The sequence below is a fragment of the Octopus bimaculoides genome, chromosome 10 (genome assembly GCF_046866305.1).
Source record: "Octopus bimaculoides isolate indiv1 chromosome 10, ASM4686630v1, whole genome shotgun sequence".
Taxonomy (NCBI): Eukaryota; Metazoa; Mollusca; class Cephalopoda; order Octopoda; family Octopodidae; genus Octopus; species Octopus bimaculoides.
Genome location: NC_142937.1, coordinates 16,747,061 through 16,768,252, shown reverse-complemented (window position 1 = coordinate 16,768,252; position 21,192 = coordinate 16,747,061). Strand labels below are relative to the sequence as shown.

The following is a 21,192-nucleotide window of genomic DNA, read 5'->3' as shown; positions in this document are numbered from 1 at the left end:
AGTGTGACACACTGACACACAGAAATTAGTTTTCGCATTTATTATATTAGATTGATATCTGGCTGTCTTCTCAACCATATGGTTTGGAACTTAGTCACTCTGGGCAAGAACCTTGTAAGTGCATTTTGTAAGCAGAAACTGAAAGAAGTCTATTGCCCATATATACATAATGCATGTGTTTGTGCTTCCATATCTTGACGTCACAGGATAGCTAAAAACAAGTATTGTAGTCATACAATCAGAGTTCCTTCTTTCCAGTCTCTCATGAAAACATGTCTAACATTGGGAAATATTACTTTACTAAGAAACAAGTTAGGGTTATTGATAGAAACAGCATCTGGCTTGCAGAAAATTTGCCTGAAAGAAGTCTGTCATACCCACAAAAGCATGGAAAAGCAGATGACTGGCTCCATTTTCTGTCAAGCAAATCCATACCTATAGACATATGTATATGTCACAGTATTTTTGGCTTACCCACACACACTTACAAATCTCCCTCTCAGTTGCTCCTACACACAAACACATCCAAACACATTGATTGAGATATACAAAATGAATTGAATTTGAATATTCACTAAGTTTTCACATTTGTATTTTGATTAGCAATGCAATTATACAATGAAAAAGACAGATCAGTAGTTCTGAATCATATTGACTTCACTTAACACAGATAAAAAGGAAAATTTACTTGAACACTTTATATGGAAATTTAAAAGAACTGTTTTAAAGTTACAAATTTATAAAAAATAATATGTAAGAGTATTGCTTAGGTTTTTTTTTTTTGTAAGTAATTGTCTTCATTGTCATACACATAAGCACAACTTTTTGAGTTAAAAAGTTTGCTTCCCAACCACATGATTTCATGTTCAGTCCTACTATGTGATACCTCATGCAAGTCTCTTACCTGCCTCCCAGAACTAGAAACCTTTAAATAAGTATTATCCTAATAAAAGATTACCAATGAAGATAATCATGCTGTCATCAATATTTGTAATAATATAAACAACAAAACCACCATAAACCACAAACACTGTTGAAACTCAAAAAAATAAATTTAATGAAGTTTATTGTACATACAATTCATAAACTAAGATGAAACCAACACAGGAATTAGATTTATCAGTCAATATTGAATTGTAGTTGTAATTTTGGTTATCTGATCACAGCTCCACAAAATTAAAACTTCTTTAAGATTAAATTAGTCATGATATTTTATTTTTTCATTATATTCGTCTCAGCCTGTTATGTGTTAACTAATCCCAGTTCTGTGCACCGTCTAGTTTCATTCTCAATTGTATATGTTTTAATAATCTCATGAATATCATGGGAGATTGTCACAATTTTAATTTTCACCATTTTTCTCTTCCCTGGCTCAAGTAGGGTTTTTTTTTCCAGTTTTTAAATAACCTCAATATACATGATTACATCACCCTAACGAGGAATCCATTATTAGGTTACATATAGCATACCAGATTTTAACATACTGGCAGATGTTAGAGAATGATTGGAATGAGGAGAGAATTTTCTGATAATTTTACTTCTCTTTGCATTTCTCATTGTACAATAGAGTGAACAGCATACCTAAACAAATAGAAAAAATACATATGTAGTAACACTTAGATAAATACATTTCAGAATGTCACTGGATTAATTTAAGCAATTGTTCAGTGTAAGGACAGGCACAAGAAAATTTGGATCATGGTTAACAGCTGACACCTTTTGAAATAAGCCTTTGCAGATTTAGATAGTATAATATATGGATAGCTGTAGGCATATTGTACAAGCAAACTGTGAGACAAAAACATGAGTAAGAAAGATGGTAAAATGCTGCATGGTAGTGACACCCAGATATTAGCCTAGGAAAAAAATCATGAAAGCTGAAAAGAAATAACGTGAGTAGAATATACAAGATGTGAAGTATTGAGGGATTTAATTGAGTTAAAGACAGCAGCCTGCATATGCAAGGGAGACAACTGCAAGGGTGCAAAAAGATAATGAATGTTGAATGTAAATAGCATGTACGTTGATAATAGAAGTGATAAAGTATGGTGACTAATGATGAAATGCCATACTACAGATTTATCTAACTCGTGCTACTATCGTAAAAGGAATGTTATGATAAGGAACATATTCACTATCCCTTCTACTTACTCTTCCAATAGATTTAAACAAGTGTTTTTCAACCATTTTATCTCATACTTCAATTAAACATGTGCCCTATCAGTAATAGATACATAATGGAGTTATGTGTGTGTTACGTAGCTGTGTGACTAAGAATCTCGCTTCTCAACCATGTAGTTTCAAATTCAGTCTCACTGCATGATTATATATATATATATATATATATATATATATATAGTAATCCCTTGCCATATCGCGATTCACCTATTGCGCACTCAGTACATCACAGATTTTTCTGGCTAATATAAGTAAATTTATATCATAGACTCCTCAGTATATCGTGGGTGTCTGTGGCCAATAGGTGTTTATATTTTTTTAGATTTTAATTATTTATATGGGAGATTTTGGAACGTAATCTAAGAAACAATAAGAGAAAATCTGGCCTAGATGTATCTTACTTTACTATCCAGATTTTCTCTTATTGTTTCTTAGATTACCCACCCCACCGATTTGACTCCTTTTATGTTTTATTTTTATTTTAGTTTTATTTTTGTATGAATATCTGTGTATTATTTTTTCTTCTTAGTATTTTATATTCCTATTTTATTTTATATTATTATTTCATTTTTGTTATGTTATTTTATTATATTGTTTTTAACCACCAACTTAACACTACACACTGAATTGTGGCAAGGTATGGACGGATTCCGGAGTACCGAGGAAATTATGTATAAATATATCAAATTAAGAATTCTACGAGGTATAGTACAATGCAAAATACCAAACGGAACCTCACCTCTTATATCTCATCTTTCTTCCTCCTTTAACGTCTATGTGATATAATTCTTGGGAGAGAATACATTTGCGGCTGAAGATAGCTTTATATTTGTCAATTATACACTGATGTAACAACTATAAAGCTTGAAACACGTGTACCGCAGAATCCTTTGTGTTTTGTTTTTATTTTTGCATTTACAATTATATATATATATATATATATATATATATATATATATATATATATATATATATATACACACACACACAAGGCAAAGTTGAAAACTACCCCCACTTTCACCAAAACTTTCTTTAGGTTGGCCACACTGCCTTCAGTGCTAAAAGTGGTACTCGTGGTTACAATAACTGAGGTTTGACCATGATTGCTCCAGTTTTCTTTGTGTTACAGACAGAGTAAACATGGCTGCTCCACTGGTAGTGTGTACCAAGGAAAAACAACACTGGCATTGGCCATGACTGTGATCTAACTTGGTTTGATGGGTCTTCTCAAGCATGACATATCTCCAAAGGTCTCGGTCGCTTGTCATTGCCTCTATGAGGCCCAACATTTGAAATGCTTCACCACCTCATCCCATGTCTTTCTAGGTCTACCTCTTCCACAGGTTCCCTCTACCATTAGAGTGTGACACTTCACACAGCTGTCCTTTTCCATATGCAGCACATGATCATACCAACGCAGTCATCTCTCTTGCACACCACATCTGATGCTTCTTATATCAACTTTTCTCTCAAGACACTTATACTCTGTCGTGCATGAACACTGACATTACACATCCAGCAGAGCATACTAGCTTCATTTCTTACAAGCCTACACATGTCCTCAGCAGTTACAGCTCATGTTTCACTGCCATGTAGCATGGCTGTTTGCACACAGGCATCATACAGTCTGCCTTTTATTTAGCAAGAGCCCTTTGTTACCAACAGAGGTAGGAGCTCTCTGAACTTATTCTAGCAGCTATGCTCTCAGAGCATCCACCCCTGCTGCTGATTTGGTCACCTAGGTAACTGAAGCTATCAACTACTTCTAGTTTTCTCCTCTGGCATGTGATGGAATGTATTTTCTGTACGTTTTTGGTATTTATTATACCAGTGCACCTTCCACACACAAAATCTATCTTCCCTGTTAACCTTTCTTTGATACTGCTGCACCTCTTATATGTCATGGGGAAATATTTCCTTGTTCAGAAAGGTGAGGCCTAGTATCAGGAAGGATGTCTTGCTGCAGTAAATCTGGCTCAATGAATTCTGTTTAACATATGCAAACATGGAAAAGTGGATGTTAAAACAATAATTATGATTGGTAGATTTAACTTGGTTGTATACTTAACCAGTTATCTGTTAACACCTGGCAACATAGGTACTTTTAGCAGAATCCACTCCATTGCAAGCTTTCAGGCCAGGTTTCTAGTTTGAGAACCTCTCTTCTTCCAGCAAAAACAAGGTACATGTTACCAAGCCAATCTCATTCATGGGCAATGGTTAGTTCTTTAGTGTAACCTGAATCAGATGGTTATTACAGATTTGATTATCTGCATGCAACTGGGGAAGCCATTTTACTGCAGGATTTCATTCTGCTATTATGTGGGTGTATGGCAAAGAGGTTAAGAAGTTAACTTTTTAACCGTAAATTTCCATATTCTTAGTGGTAAGCTTAACTAAGGTATCAAACTAAAAAACCCTTAGGTGGTAGATGTAACCCTTCACCCAGTTTAACATATGGCACATTAAGCAACGTTGTAAGTATTTGGGAGAGAAGGTATAATTGAAAGGACTCAGCCTTGTATGTCTGTGGAATACTCAACTACTCACACTATAATCCAGTAGGCAATCCTATTTACCAGACAAGTTGTATATTCATCATTACATCTAAAATGAATTCCAGTGGCATGGCTTGTGGTATGTGAACCACACAACACAGCCAGTTTATGTTTGCTGTGATCAACAATATGTTACATTTAAGGAAGTAGGTATAGAAAAAATCCATGCTATATGACTGGACAATTGGTGTGGCATAGCATAGGGTGTACAAACCACATAGGGCAGTCAAAACCTATGTTACACTACTGAAGTGTTCCATCCTCTCTCTTTGCAGTGAGTACACTGAAAGACTGCAATAAGTTTACAAGTGTCTGTGGAATACTCAGCCACTTTACACTATAACATATGGAGCATATTTGCATTGGACAATTGGAACCTTCATTTGGAGGAAACCAATAGGATCTCTCTAAATTGCCAACATGATATTAGAGTGAACTTGATGTCAGCTGAACAGACTGAGCCAAGTAGAGAGAGAAAATACAATGGCTATCCAAGTTGGAATTTCTAACCATGTGGTGCAGGTATAGCTTTGTGGTTAAGAAGTTTGCTTTCCAACCACATGATTTGGGGGTCAGTCCCTCTGCACAGCACCTTAGGCAAGTGTCATCTACTATTGTCCCAGCTTGACCAAAGCATTTCGAGTGGATTTCATAAACAGAAACTGAAAAACTAATCATTTATGAGAATGTGTGCGTGCGTTTCCTTCTCTTGACACCACACAATTGTTGTAAATGAGTATCCCTGTCATTCATTTCTAATATCTGTGTAAACATGTCTGGCCATGGGGAAATGTTATCTCTCATAGAAAATTTGAGGGTTAACTCAATAAACATCATTCGACTCATACGAGCATGGAAAAGTGGACATTAAAACAATAATAATGTGTATGTATTTTTACATAATGATATGATTTGCACATCTTTGAATGAGATTACATAAAATATTGAGACACATAAAAAAGTGTTGTATATAGAAACAATCCACACATGCCAAGATGAAGAAAACAAAAATCAGTGTTATAATATGTGCATTGTTCGTATCCAAAGACTGGGTTTCAAAGATAGGTGTTCACTGATGAGATGATACAATATCAAATGGTGATATCTCATACAGTGGACTCATTCAATTTCATGATGCCATGGGAAAAAGAAATTAAAATGGTAATGATTGTAAAGCTTTCTTTGTTGTGTGTAAGGTTTAAAAGAATCAATAGAGAATAGATAAACTTACAAACAGCTGCCATAGCACCAGAGAGAAGGAACATTCCATGCCATTCAAGAATTGGTTTCAGTTTGATTGCAAGTAAACATCCAACTGAACCACTAACTATCTGTAGAAAGAAGCAAGAGAATCATTATAAACCTCATCCAGATTATTATTCATTTTTAATTATTTTATACATTTTAATGGCATAGAAGTTAAAAAGGAAATATTAAAATTTTGCAAGACTAGTAGGTTGGGGGAGAAAAAAAAAGTAAAGTTATAGGTTGTCTTTAGACAAGAAACCTTTTAGGATACTTGAGTTCTTCATCAACATCATGTAACATCCATCTTCCATATTGGTATGGATTAGATGGTGTAACAAGATCCAAACCAATGAAATTACATTGAGTTCCTGTATCAACCTAGGCATGGTTTCTATGGCTGGGTGGCTTTCCTAATGCTTTACAGTGTGTACTGGGTACTCTTTTCATGTCACCAGCACTTGTGGTTGCTGAGTAACTTGCAAGACAAAGAAAAAGAAGCTCCCTTAACTAAGTGATACTCAGTAGGTGTGTGTGTGTGTGATTTGACTTCACTAAAAGCATCAGCAAAGGTACATGGCTTAGTGGTTAAGGTGTTGTAGTCATGATTGCTAGATTGTAGGTTCAATTCCCAACATGCCACCAAGATCAGGCAGCACATTATGTTCTTGAGCAAAACACCTCATTTCACATTGCTCCAGTTCCCCTTTCAATTAGTGGCGAATGTTGGCCTGCGTGCCTAGCCAGTGGGGTGGTATCTTTCAAATGATGCAAAGTGCATTTTGACCAGCAATATGTACCAACATGTAATAGTCTGGTCGGTCACATGATCATGTGAAAAGTATCAAGGGCCAGGTGGTAGTATTAAATAAAACAATGGTTTAAAGCTAATACTCAAGATCATGTAGAAAGCATTCATCACAGTACCACAGTTTCAATTCTATCCAGTTCTGCTTACAAGATTTGCATCAATTTGAGACTACAGTCAAAGACACAATTGTGAAGAAAATTTCTTAAGCAAGGAAGCACACATACACACACACACCTGTGTACAATCACCGTCATTTTACATCTATTTTTCTATGCTGGTATAAGTTGGGTGATTTGATAGAATCCAACAGGCCAGAGAACCATGTCTTGCTCCAATATCTCAGTTTTGGTATGGTTTCTACAATTGGATGCATTTCCTAACACCAACCACTTGCAAAGTGTACTGGGTATATTTTTCATTGCACTAACACTACAGACGTTGTTTGGGTGTCAGCAAGACTAAAGAACTCTCTCAAGCCATGTTGTTTGGAATAAATATCATAAGGTACTTTGTCCTATGCTAGGGTGCAGGCATGACTGTGTGTTTGAAATTCTTTCTCCTCAACTATTTGCATGACACTTTGGACATGTGTCTTCTACTCTAGCCCCAGGGTGATCAAAGTCTTGTGAGAGGGATTTGACAAAAAAAAAGTTGAAAGAAGCCCGTTGTATATATATATATATATATGTGTGTGTAAATATATGTTTGTATGTATCCTTGTCTTGACATCATGGGATAGTTGTAAACTTGTCGCCATATTCAAGCAATGTTCATTTCCAGGAGGACAGCATGTAAATGAAACTATAAGCCACAAGCTGAAATGAGAGAAACTTTGTAAACATGAACTACATCAAAGAAATGAAAGAATTACTTACATGTGTAGAGAACAGCATTCCATAAATGATTAAATAATATCTCTTTCCAAAATAGCGATGTGTTGCTGCTGGTAATAGAGCAAAGGTACCAGGAAATGTGAGGTATAAAAGAACGACCCATAGACTGTACATATACTTGCCTCCCAGTTCAGTCAGGCTTAAACTACACAGCAAAACTGCGAGAATAATTGACAAGATCAGCATGGCCCACTAAAATAAAAAAGTTTATAAACAATTAATATATACACCTGTCTACACATATACACACACGCAATCTTTATATAATCTATGATAACTCCTTAGTCAGGTTCCATACAAAAGAAAGAAAAGCTCTCTGGTCTTCTGAATGACTGGTCTGTAGTTCTTTCTGTCTAATATGGAATCAGTTGTTAACTATTGTTATTATCACTGTGGATTTTCATCTCTCTGAACAGCCTTTTAGTAGAATGTCTGTAGAGCCAGTTCCAGTGAAGATCTTATCCTATATCACACATCAATGCTCTAGTTCTTGAGAACACTGGCAAAAGCAATGCAGTTGCCTATGTTATCAATAAAGCTTTAGACCAGGCCTGGCCAACTTGAATTACATTGCGGGTCACTTTAATCACAAAGCTTTTTGAGAGCTGCTTGTATACTTTATGCACTAATAGTCAAATAATCAAATTACAGAATTAAGAGTTTTTCATACTTTTCGTTTGCTTAAAATTGAAAGCATTTTGCTTTCTCATGCTATTATTACAATAATGAATGAATGATCGATCATTGATTCAACATGAAATATTATCATTGCAAAAACAGTAGTATCTTTCTTTTTTACTTTTCATTACAATCTTTAATTTTTGATAAAAGTTTTAAAATGTTTGTTTAAATAAACCCATTTCAAGAAATTATCAAGTGGGCCGCATGCAGCCTATGGGCCTTAAGTTGGCCAGCCCTGCTTTAGATCATATGTGCTGAAGATCTAACAAGCTTTTCAACAATCAGTCATTGCCTAAAATCAGATCTTTCCTAACGGGTCATTCTATCATATCCATAGTGTTTACACAAAGCTCTTTCTCACTTCATCTTTATCAATGCAGGTGTTTTGTGAATCTTGGTCATCTTTCTCTTCTTATCTTTATTCATGAATCAACTCACTACAGAGTTTCCTATGTAGATGGCACTGCTCATAATTTGAGACACATATCACCTTAATACTGTGCTATAATTACTTCTTCTAATTTTTTTTCTAATGGGTGTATGAAAATTTTGTCCTTTCTTTGAAAGTATGAGCACATCCATGCAAGTAAGTGTCTTCAATTAAAAAAAAACAAAACAAACAATTTCGTATTGCAAACTTTGTGTTGCACACAGTTTTACCTTTGTATGCTATTCATAAAATGTGTGGGTGTGTGCACACAACTGCATAACTAAGAAGGACCATTTCTAGCCATCATACTATCAGTGAACAAAACACTGCTTTGTAAACCTCTTACAATAGGTATGGACATATGATACACATGGATGAGAACTGTTTAAAGTGCTGATCACTTAATGTGGATGGAGCTTGCAGAAAAGGGAGACTCAGGAAAACATGGGATGAAGTGGGGAAGGCTGATCTCGACACATTGAACATCATGGAGGAAATGACAAAGGACTGGAAAGACTGACAATATGCAGTTCTTAATAAGACCCACCCACTTTGATGAAACTTGAGATCCTGGAAGTAGTAGCAACAGAGATAAAAGAGAGCACAAAAAGACAAAGAGGAGACAGATTTTGTCATTATTAATGAAAGTAATTACCTTGAAAGATATTTTATCACCAATAAATCCCCACATTAGTCTGGAGATAGCATTACCAACGCTTCCCAGAGCACCAGTCATAGCGAGAAAATAATCATCGTGAATAAATGTCTGACCATAGGCCTGAAAATTAACACAGATATTGGTTAAGGAAATATTAAGTAGAAAGTCCTTTATTGCTTTTGTTTAATTTGTCAAATCATGCATAATGAGTGAATGTGCTTGTTTGTTTTATGTCTGTTTTTCCACACTCTAGCAGAGTTAGATCTTACAGCTGGATCAATGATCTTCTGGTCCTTAAATATTACCTGCGTTTCAGGTTTTGAAGGTGCAAAGCAAGTGAATGTGTTGTTGACAGGAGAAATGACAATAATTATAACACTGCTTGCATCTGTCATTTAGCACAATTGTATACACACACATTTATAAAATATATGATGGACTTCTTTGTCTCCATTTACCAAACTCACTTGTAAGGTTTTAGATGCTTGGGCCTATAATAGGAGGTACTTGCTTAATGTGCTGCACTGTGGGTCTGAAATTGAAACAGTGTGGTTGGGAAGCAAATTTTTTAATTACAGCCTTGCTTGTGTATTTTAGTATGCGTACATATGTGGTTGGTTGAGATGACAGCCACCTCTCACTAGTCATGTCTTATTTCTTTCTGTTAAAAAAACATTGTTCTCACCTCAGTTTACATCATAAAGCCTAACTGCATGTAACAAATAGAAATAAAAACTTCAAAAATGACCTAAGAGAATTTATATGTTCACTTGGCTGCTAAAAATAACAGTCAAATCTTCAAGTCATACTCTACACATGGGGTTAAAAATACGATGTGACAGCTACGAAGCTAAACAAGACTAACAAACTTCTTAACCATTCAGCCATTACATCCCTACACCTCTGGATATACTATGACAAAAAGAAGCAGTGGAGATGCTCACAAATGAAATGCTTTTAATCATGGATCTCTTCAATCAGAGCATCTTAGAACAAAACAACAATTTATAGATGAAGATATTTCTAGGAATCAGAGCATCATGAGAATACAAAATATGTGAAAGCCTTATTACATTACCTTGTATAATGATGAGAAGAAATCTGTGCTTTGGTTTAAGAAGAGCAATATCAACCAGAGGAGGTAGAACTGCCGTGTCTTTAATGCCATTTTTGGTGTTATTTCTCTCTCTTCTGATTCCCTTGAGAAAGAAGTAATAGTAATGATAGTAGTAGTAGTAACAGCAGCAGCATCAATGGTGGTGGTGTTTGTGGCTATTGTATCAAAATGGAAATGGTATAGTAGAGGTGATGATTGTGTGATGGTAGCATAGTACAGCAGTGGTGATTGCCAGGGTAGTGTCAGTACTATGATTATAGTTGTAATAGTATATATGGTGATGGTCGTAATGGGCAATATAGTAATAGTTGTTGTAAAAGTAGTCCTAGAAGTAGTGATAATAGTATGGTGATTGTGGTGGTTGTAATAGTTACTAATGGATTCAACAGTTAATGAGCTAACAATGGGCTTTCTATGTGGCCCCTAAATCTCCCACAAATCACATTACCACTTTAAAAAATAAGGATACCTTCAACAATGTAGCCCTAGGATATGGCCATGGTTGGAACGCATTTAGTCATAATGCTGACAACAACAATGAAGAAGCAAAGTGTTTTTTCTTTCTTTATCATTTAATCAGAGGAAGAACAACAATGATCACAGACATATTAGTTCTACCCAAACTGGGTGGATTAGGTTAGCATAGTCAAGTTGCCATACTTAATATGTCAGATTTTCCAATCTGAAATTCTGCAGATAAAGGTTTTAGAGATGGAGAGCAAAGAGACAAAGAGAGGGTTCTTGAGAAATTAATTGCCACATAAAAAACACTCAGTACACTCTGCAAAGTGGTTGGTCTTATGAAGGTCATCAAGCTATAGAAACCATGTCAAAACAGAAAATGGAGCCTGGTGTAGTACCCTGGCCATACCAGCTCCTGTTGAATCATGCAACCTATGCCAGCATGGAAAATGGGCATTAATTAATGAAGATGATGATGATAGTGTAGTGTGTTTCTGAATGCATACCATACCTCATTGGAAATATATAAAATATATAGTAGTGCAAGGTATTTCTAGAAACATACTCTACCACATAGAAAATATTATAAATAATAAATATATCTTCATTACTTACTTCTTAGTTTCAGGCTTCTGAATTAACTGCCGGTCGTATTCTATATGCTCTTCATCCTCATCTTCTTCCTCTTCATTTTCATCATAATTAGCATTTTTGGTTAATGGTAGCAAGATGGTATCAGGGATCTAAATTGAAAAAAATATATATCTTCATTGCATTTTGTAAACCCTTAAATTATTGGTTTGTGCGACCACCACCAAAGACTTAGTAGCTGTGTTATGCATCTGAGATAAACCAGGCCAGTGAACTCCATCCCTCCCCATGTTATAGTGTATCTGAGTACTGTATACAATAAGCCCTTTATCCCTCTGTGAATGATGGTACCTATTAACCCTTTCTCCCCAAGATCCAGGCTTTGTGCCTATATTAGGAACAATTTTAAGGTGATGTGCTGGCAGAATTGTTAGGGCATTGAACAAAATGTCTAGAACTGTTTCCTCCAATTCATTGTTCCGAATTCAAATTTTGCTCACATCAACTTTGCTGGTCAAATGCTGGGGTCATTAACTGACAAATCCACTTCCCCTAAAACTGCAGGCTCTGTGTCAAAATTTGAAAGTTTCCTTATCATACTATACATGAGAGTAGATTGACTCAGTATCACACATGAATGAAATACTAAGTCAACAAGGGTCTCAACTTAATGAGTAGATTAACAGAATTGTTAGCAAGTCAGATAAAATGACTATAATATTTAATTGTTTCCTTTTATGTTCCAAATTAAAATCAACTTTATAGAAGTTGAGTAAGTAAAGTACAAACCAAATATTAAGTCAATTTAATATTTTTTATAAAAGATTCTAGTTGTGACTAGAATTGTAGATATAGATGTATCATCTTGTGGCATTTACATATTTGCAGTTATGTGAACTGAAACACCAAAAGTTATATCTTGATCACAATCACATGTAATACTAATGACAACACATGAGCTACCACCCATTTCCCTTTGGCTAGTAATCAGTCATACTATTAACTCATTAAATTGATAAGTTGTTCATAATCCCTCAATTACTGGTAGAGTTTAGCAGTACAATCAACTATCACTAAATTTAGAATTTTTGCCTTGGGCAAAAGATGTCCAACTGTTTTACTCTTTTGATACCAATCCATTTGAGACTTCTCTTGGTTCTATGATACAAACTTTCTGTTTTAAAGTGATCATCATCATCATTTAACATCTGCTTTCCATGCTGGCATGGGTTGGACAGTTTGACTGAGGACTGGCAAACCAGGAGGCTGCACAAGCTCCAATCTGATCTGGTAAAGTTTCTACAGCTGGATACCCTTACTAACGCCAACCACTCAGAGAGTATAGTGGGTGCCTTTTACGTGCCACCAGCATGGGGGCCAGTCAGGTGGCACTGGCATCGACCATGCCCAAATGGTACTTTTTACATGCCACCAGCATGGAAGCCAGTCAGAAATTTAAATTTTCTACCAAAGTTTCATGTTAACTTATGTTCCAAATATCATCTTAATGCTGACAATGTCATTTTACTAAATTCCATATTATTTTCAAAATTAATTGAATCCAAGGCAAATTTGGTAACAAAAGGGTTAACCCCTTAACATTTGAAGTAATGCAATATATTTATGTCAAGCACACAAACCAATGATGACTAAAGCAATGGCTGTCTGCTGACATCATTCAGAGCCTGAATTGATGTGTGCTTTTACACAAAAAGTCTATTGAGAAATTTTCCTCTGAGCAATGAATGTCTCTCATGTTCAGGAGAATGTAAAATATAGATGAACACTATATATGTTCATGTTAACTGTATCTGTTTTTACAGACATATTAATGACTTTTAATACCAAAAGGTCCAAGACTGGAACTATGATATAAATTTCATGTTTTAAAGTTCTAAATTAAAACCCTCAGTCAAAATTTCATGTTATTTTATAAACACAAACTTAATGATAACAAAGTTATTTTAGTAAATGTTCAAAATTAATTGAAGCAAAGTAGTGTATTTTGACAGAAACATGGTAAGAAAAGGGTTTAAAGAAACCTATATTCAAAAGCATCCCAGACTGTTGTCAAAACAATTTAACCCTTTTACAGATGTTAAATGATGATACCAACCCACCTGAGATTGCTTTTGGTTCTTTAACACAAACTTCTGATTCCAAAGTAATCAAAAGTAAATATTTTTCTTCCATCAGAATTTCACGTTAATTTATGTTCCAAACATCAATTTAATGATGACAAAATTATTTTACTAAATTCTTTGTTATTCTAAAAATTAAATGACACACAAAAGCAGTGTATTTCAACAGAAATCTGGTAACAAGAGAATTAATGGGAAATAACTTCTAGTTGGTTCTAGTATAATGGTATTAAGCAGAAAAATAAATACCCCTGTTCCCTTGAAGAAGAGACTAAGCCTATGCCAAGTAAGATAGGACATCTTTTTAGATGCAGGTATAATAGGCATCAAAATCTGTTATGAAAGTAGCTGTTCAGAAATTGAGTTTTATGATTAATTTTTTCTGCCACTTAATACATGTCATTTTATTTATAGCTCAGAAACCCTTCAAACTCAGTAATACATTAACAGAATTCTAAAAGCAAAATTAAATAAGTCTAGGTAGCTGCACAGTTATTTTCACTCAATATTTCATTAGTTTTTTTTCCATTTGTTTTTTTTCCATGGTTAGAAGGATATATTATTGAAGTATTGTTTTACTACTGGATGCCAATTTCTTTGCTAACCCTAACCTGTTTTTCAAGTAATGGATTTCTTATTTCACATGTCTTCAAAGGTATGATGAAGCATGGGAACAATTTGACGACAGAAGGGATAACAACTTGTAGCCTGCAACTTTTGTAGAGCACAAATCTAAAATACACAAACACAAATGTATGGTTTCATATATATAAATATATACACATACACACAATATATATATATACATACACACGCACACACTTGAGACAAAAGTTGGGCATAAGAGGCATCAGATGTGGTGTGCAAGAGAGACGACTGCGCTGGTATGGTCATGTGATGTGTATGGACAAGGACAGCTGTGTAAAGAAGTGCTGATCTCTAGCTATGGAGGGAACCTGTGGTAGAGGTAAACCCAGCAAGACATGGAACGAGGTAGTGAGGCATGATCTTCAAACTTTGGGCTTCACAGAGACAATGACTAGTGATTGAGATCTTTGGCGATATGCTGTGCTTGAAACCCATCAAGCCAAGTGAAATTGTAGTTGTGGCTGATGCTGGTGTCACATAATTGGCATCCATGCTGGTGGCATGTAAAAAAGCACTTTTTGGGCATTGGGCCCCATGGAGGCAAAGTGGCCAATGCCAGTGGTATGTGAAAAGCACTTTTCATGTGTTGGGCTTTACGGAGGAAATGACAAATGTCTGAGATCTTTGGCATTATGCTGTGCTTCAGAAGAAGACCCATCAAACCAAGTAAAATCACAGTCATGGCGGATACTGGTGCCACACAAATGGCACCCATGCCAGTGGTATGTAAAAGCACCTATTACACTCTTGGAGTAGTTGGCATTAGGAAGGGTACTCAGCTGTAGAAACCATGCCAAATCAGACTGGAGCCTGATGCAGCTTTCCAGCTCTGGTCAAACCGTCCAACCCATGCCAGCATAGACAACAGATGCTAAATGATGATGATGGCATTACACACACAACAAACTTTCAGTTTCTGTCAAACAAATCCACTCTTAAAGCTTTGGTTGGCCTGAAGCAATAGTAGAAGACACTTGCCCAAGGTGCTGTACTGTCGGACTGAACCTGAAACCACATGGTTGGAAAGTAGTGAATTTCTTAATCACACAGCCTTGCCTCTGGTAAAAACGGTTAAGTCAAACTAAACACTGAAAAGTTAAAGAACAAAAGAAGACAAATACCTTCTCTTCTGAGGGTGGTGTGCAGTTTAACATGCCACCAACAAAGGTGAAAATGGAGAAAATAATTCCCAGAACTAAGAAGCAGTTTGGTATCCGATCAAGGAGCTCTTTCTGAGAGAAATAACTGAAAAGGAAGTGAAAAAGCATAGATAAAGTAACATGAAGCAAGAATATAACAGGAGATACACCCCATCATCATTGCAATCCATCAGAATTAAAGATATTCTTCACATAAACTTCATCAATATATCATAATTATCTTCATCACTAAAACAACCATCATTGCCATCACGACTACCATTATCACAACAACCAATGCTATCATCATCACCGTAACTTCCACTATCAACACATACCGTCAGTCATAACCATCATCATTATCATAATCATCACCTCTTATCATACAGATTGCATTTTTTTCACACAAAACCATCATCATCAACTAAACACTCATTTAACAAAATACAATTAATGACCACAACAGTCAATTGATGTAACTTGAGCTGAGTAAGATGAGGTCAGTTTGAACAATTATATTTATACATATGGATTTAGATTATATAAAGCATTAATATAAAACTGGACAGTTCTCTTTACACAGCTGCAGTTATGTATGCATGTATGTATGCATAAAAATACACAAATGCACTCAATGTATCTTGGAAATTCATGTATGCCATTTCATGCCATGGGCTTTTAACACATTGATGGAGTCATAGGGACATTTTAAATCTTGCAGAACTTGTTCCTCTTCAAATCCTTGTTAATTTCTTCCAGAAGGATAAAAAAAAAAGAAAGTGACAAAACAACATCAGGTATTTTATTTACTGACCCCCAATTAGAAAGATGAAGTTGATGGTATTTGAACTCAGTGCACAGAGAGCTGGAAGAATTACTACAATCACTACCTTATGCTCTAACAACTCAGCCAATTAGCCACAAACATACACATGTAAACTTACATGTATATAAATCCCCCCCCCCCCCTATATATATCTCATCATCATTGTTTTTAACATCCACTTTTCCATGCTTGAATGAATCAGACAGAATTCATAACACTCACAAGAGAACACTGCCATAAGGGCTTCTAGTTTATCCACCTTTCTCATGCAATGTGAAAACTAGCATGGGAAGTGCCTTCCCTAAATTAGTGGATAAGCATTTTACACAGGGCCATATGTATAGGAAAATATTCAAAAGGTATAATTTAAGGATCTCATTCAGTTGTACATCTAATGTAAAAAAACTATCACAGAATGACCCAAGGTCCTGAGCAGAGGCAGGATGTTCATGTGGGGTTGATAGTGAATGTCAAAGCAACATAAAGCAAAAGTGATGTCATCCAACAACCCACAAACACACACATGATGGGGCAGGCTAAATAATCACAGATACACTTAGAATCCAGGAGAGGTGCATTGTTACAAAGTTAATCAATTATATTGTGGCAATTAAAAGAAGGAACATTACAAAACCAACAAAAAACTGCTAGAATGGCTTAGACTATTTCTGAATGGAAGTAGACATTGCAAACTTTGCTTGACAGATGAGAGAATCATTTTTTAAAAAAATAATAGAAAAAAATCACACAATCTAGATGCTTCCCGAACTCAAAAAGTGAAATATTTGAATGCTTCCCTCATGAATGGAAATGTGTTTTGGCAAAATGGTCATCCTCATTTTTAAACTAGAGAACAGACATGTACACACATATAGCTGATACTCTTCAGCCATGACTCTTCACCCATTGATCCATGGGAGGCAATTTTACCTTCCTGCCTGTAAACACAATTTATCATTACAGTTCTTTTTATCAACACTGAGCCAACCAAGACTATATATTTACCTCCAGCATGAAAGAGGCTTTGCACTTTCAGTTGACATGTCTGAGAAGTTGTCACTATTGCCAAGTACAATAGTTTCTGTGAAATTGTCAGTAAAATTCTAACCAGTTATATACCATAACTAGTCATATCCTGCTCAGCAATTTAAATATATAACTGCTCTGCTTCTCTTTTAGAGTGGTTATTTTTTCCTGACTTATGGACAACTATCTGATTACACACACACACACACACACACACACACACACACACTGTAGGCTTCCTTCAGTTGCTGTCTTCCAAATCAAGGATTTGGTTGGCCCAGGACTATAGTAGAAGAGCCTTGCTCAAGGTGGCATGTAATGTGACTGAACCTAAAACCATGTGGTAGGGAAATGGAATAAAGATAAACAAAACATCTGAAAGAATGTTGCATAAAAACCACCTTTGTATTTTCCCATAAAAATTTGAAGCAAACAATTCTTGTCATGGATGTCACCAAAGATCATTCACTGATGTGACTGCTAAAGAAGGTAGTAATTCTGACCTTTCCAATTATAGTTATAATACATTCACATAGGGTGCATCTTCAGCCCAGAACTGTCATTTTGTCCAGAGAATAGATCTGTTGAAAGCTATCGAGAAACATACAGCCAAATACCCCATCAGTCACTTACCATACCTTCAACATATCACTTCTTTGAGCATTGACATATTAAAGTTTTGACATCAAGCAGCTGACTTGATAGAAGCCCACAAGATTATCCACTCACTTTCCAAAAACAACTTTGGCCACCTTTTTGAATTAAGTACTTCTACCATTTTATGGACAAGCTTCTAAAATCAAAGAACAGTGCAACACACATGACTTCTGGAAATGTGTTTTCACACTCAGGATTCTTGAGCATGAAAAACACTACCCCCATCGATTATTAACTGTTGGGACATAGTATTCTTCAAAAATTCCATACTTCTTGAAATTCACCACTACTATTCCTAATGTGCCTATGCACCTTTTCCTTTTTATGGCTTTTTCACTGTTCACTTTTCTATCTTTCTGTCTTTAATTCTGTGTATTATGCATGTTGTCTTTCTTTACTTGACTTATATGTTCATACAATCTAAAAACCATCCTCCTAATTTATGTTCCAAACACCAGCTTAGTAATGACAAAGGTATTTAACTAAATTTATTATTTAAAAAAATTAATTGTAACAAAACCACAATACTCCTACAGATATATAATATCAAAGGGATATATAATATCAAAGACATCTCAGCCAAAACAATTCAGTTATTTTTTCATTTAATCATTGTAAATCACAGACTACATCATCCAATGATGGTAGGACATGACTTCCATTTTGATACCAACACACTGCTCCAGATTCAATGATACATACTTCTTGCTTTAAAGTGAACTAAAATATAACCCTCCTTCAAAATTCTAGGTTAATTTATATTCCAAATATCAGCTTGATAATGATCAAATTATTTTACCAAATTCATTATTTTAAAAATTAACTGAAATAAAAGTGTATTTCAACAGAAATATAGTAACAAAAGTCTTAATAACTGAAATAGTTATATATTTTTCAAAGTGTACAAGCCAAAAGGAGATCTGAATGAGTGTCCCTGCCTACATTTCTGCAGGTGTGTGTGTGTGTGTGTGTATTTACATATACAGCTGTAGCTGTGTAAACAGAACTAGCATGTAAAGTACTTTCATATTACAAACACGAGTTTCTGCTTTGTAAGAATTCTTCACGAATATCAGTAATTTGAGAACATGTAGGCAAGTTGACATATATTTATTCACTCTCATATGATATTTTCAATGCTACCATAAAATATCAACATCACCATTGTTTTACTGTCAACTTTTTCATGCTTGCATGGGTCAAATGAGAGCATGTTCAAGCAGAGATTTCTGAGGCCAGAGACCCTTCCTGTCACCAAACCTCATTTGTTTCAAGGGAAGTAATAATCTCCTAGTCCATCAAAAAACAGCCTGGACATGTTGAAACAAATATGACACTGTTTTTGAATGAGCTTTCTTTTTTTTTTCACTATTTACAACATGTCAAGACCTGTTAGAAAGCTTAAGCATGTTTCCATGGTGAACTGCAAGCAAACTATTTATAATCAATGAATGATCACACATACAGATGAGAAATGCAAACTCTCTCTCACTCACACGAGCTTCTTTCAGTCTTCTGTCTATCAAATCCATTCACAAGGCTTTGGTCAGCTTGGGCCTATGCTGGCCACAGTACAAGAATTTCAGGTTTGCTAGTCTACTCATCCTGTAAGTGATACTGTCAGCCTTGCAGACTACCCCAGACAACTGAACAGGATTACCATTATATTGTACTATCTTTAAATTGATGAATATTATCCAAATGTTATCTCTTGATTGACTGATTGTTCATCTCCATGCTCGACGGGAGACTCATCTGGCCAGAAATCCAAATCTTATATCTCCTCCCTGATTAGTGAAGTGAAAAGGAATACAGAATATTATCTTAAGCAATTATTTAATTGATTAAATTTTCTTTCCTTTAATCAAAGAATGCTTAACATTCATATGTAGCTGCTAATTTAATCTGGTTGGATCTTATCATTATGACATAGTCAAGACACAAGAGTCTGTTTCATTACATTAAATTAAATTTTTAACTTTAGAGAAGCTGGAATAAGGAAGGTATATCATTCATAGTGTAACAATAGTGTAAAACACGCATGCACGCACGCACACACACACACACACACACACACACGTGTGTATATATATATATATATATATATATACACACATACACACTTTAAAATAATAAAATGAAAAAAATTTACATACAGATGTTTTTATCTAAAGACATGTTTCATGTTGCAAGATAGTATGTGAGAGAGTATCATGATGTCATAGGAAAAAAAAGTATCCGCATGGATGATGGCTCACTTGCATTTAATGAGGCAGCACGGAGAGAGACTTGGAGACACCACTATGAAAGGTTGCAAAACGAAGAGAATCAATGGGAGAAAGAGAGTGTGCTGAATACATGAAAGAGTCATACGCAATGACTGGGGTGTAGCAGCACCATAGTCACTTGCAAGGAATGAAGCTAGTATGCTCCGCTGGATATGTAATGTCAGTGTGCATACACGACAGTGTGTAAGCACCCTGAGAGAAAAGTTGGACATAAGATACATCAGATGTTGTGTGCAAGGGAAATGACTGCACAGTTATGGTCATGTGTTGCATATGGATAAGGACAGCTGGATGCAAAAGTGCCACATCCTAGCAGCAGAGGGAACCTGTGGAAGAGGTAGGTAGACCCAAGAAGGCCTGGGATGAGGTGGTGAAGTATGACCTTCAAACATTGGGCCTCACCGAAGCGATGACAAGTGATTGAGACCTTTGGAGATATGCTGTGCTTGAGAAGACTCAGCAAGCCAAGTGAGACCGTAACCATGGCCTATGCCAGTGCAACATAACCAGCCCATTTAAGAGGACCCTTCAATCATTGGGCAATAAACTGTGCTTGCGAAGACCTGTTGAAGTAAGTCTTTGTCGTGGCCGATTGGCACGTATAAAGCATCATTCGAACATGGTCAATGCCAGTGCTGGCTGACTGGTCCCGTGCTGGTGAAACATAATAAGCATCATTCAAGTGTGGTCATTGCCAGTGCTGCCTGACTGGCCCCCATGCCGGTGGCACGTAAAAAGAACCATTCGAGTGTGGCCAATGCCAGTACTGCTTGGTTGGCCCTTGTGCCAGTGGCATGTAAAAAGCACCCACTACACTCTTGGAGTGGTTGGTGTTAGGAAGGG

At 35.8% G+C, this 21,192-nt stretch overlaps 1 protein-coding gene across 10 annotated transcripts in view; it reads right to left on the bottom strand.

The window, feature by feature from the left end:
• Positions 1-1,033: 1,033 nt before the first annotated feature.
• The window catches only part of LOC106879961 (apicoplast pyruvate carrier 1), a 43,213-nt gene continuing 23,054 nt past the window's right edge, over positions 1,034-21,192 (bottom strand). For all 10 annotated transcript variants that reach the window (XM_014929727.3, XM_014929739.3, XM_052971054.2 and 7 more), the window contains 7 exons: positions 15,535-15,658; positions 11,649-11,776; positions 10,533-10,653; positions 9,452-9,574; positions 7,668-7,877; positions 5,968-6,067; positions 1,034-1,581 (listed from right to left, as the gene is read on the bottom strand). In XM_014929727.3, coding sequence (XP_014785213.1) covers positions 1,535-1,581; positions 5,968-6,067; positions 7,668-7,877; positions 9,452-9,574; positions 10,533-10,653; positions 11,649-11,776; positions 15,535-15,658 — 853 coding nt within the window. In that variant the 3' untranslated portion in view covers positions 1,034-1,534. The remainder of the gene's footprint in view (positions 1,582-5,967; positions 6,068-7,667; positions 7,878-9,451; positions 9,575-10,532; positions 10,654-11,648; positions 11,777-15,534; positions 15,659-21,192) is intronic.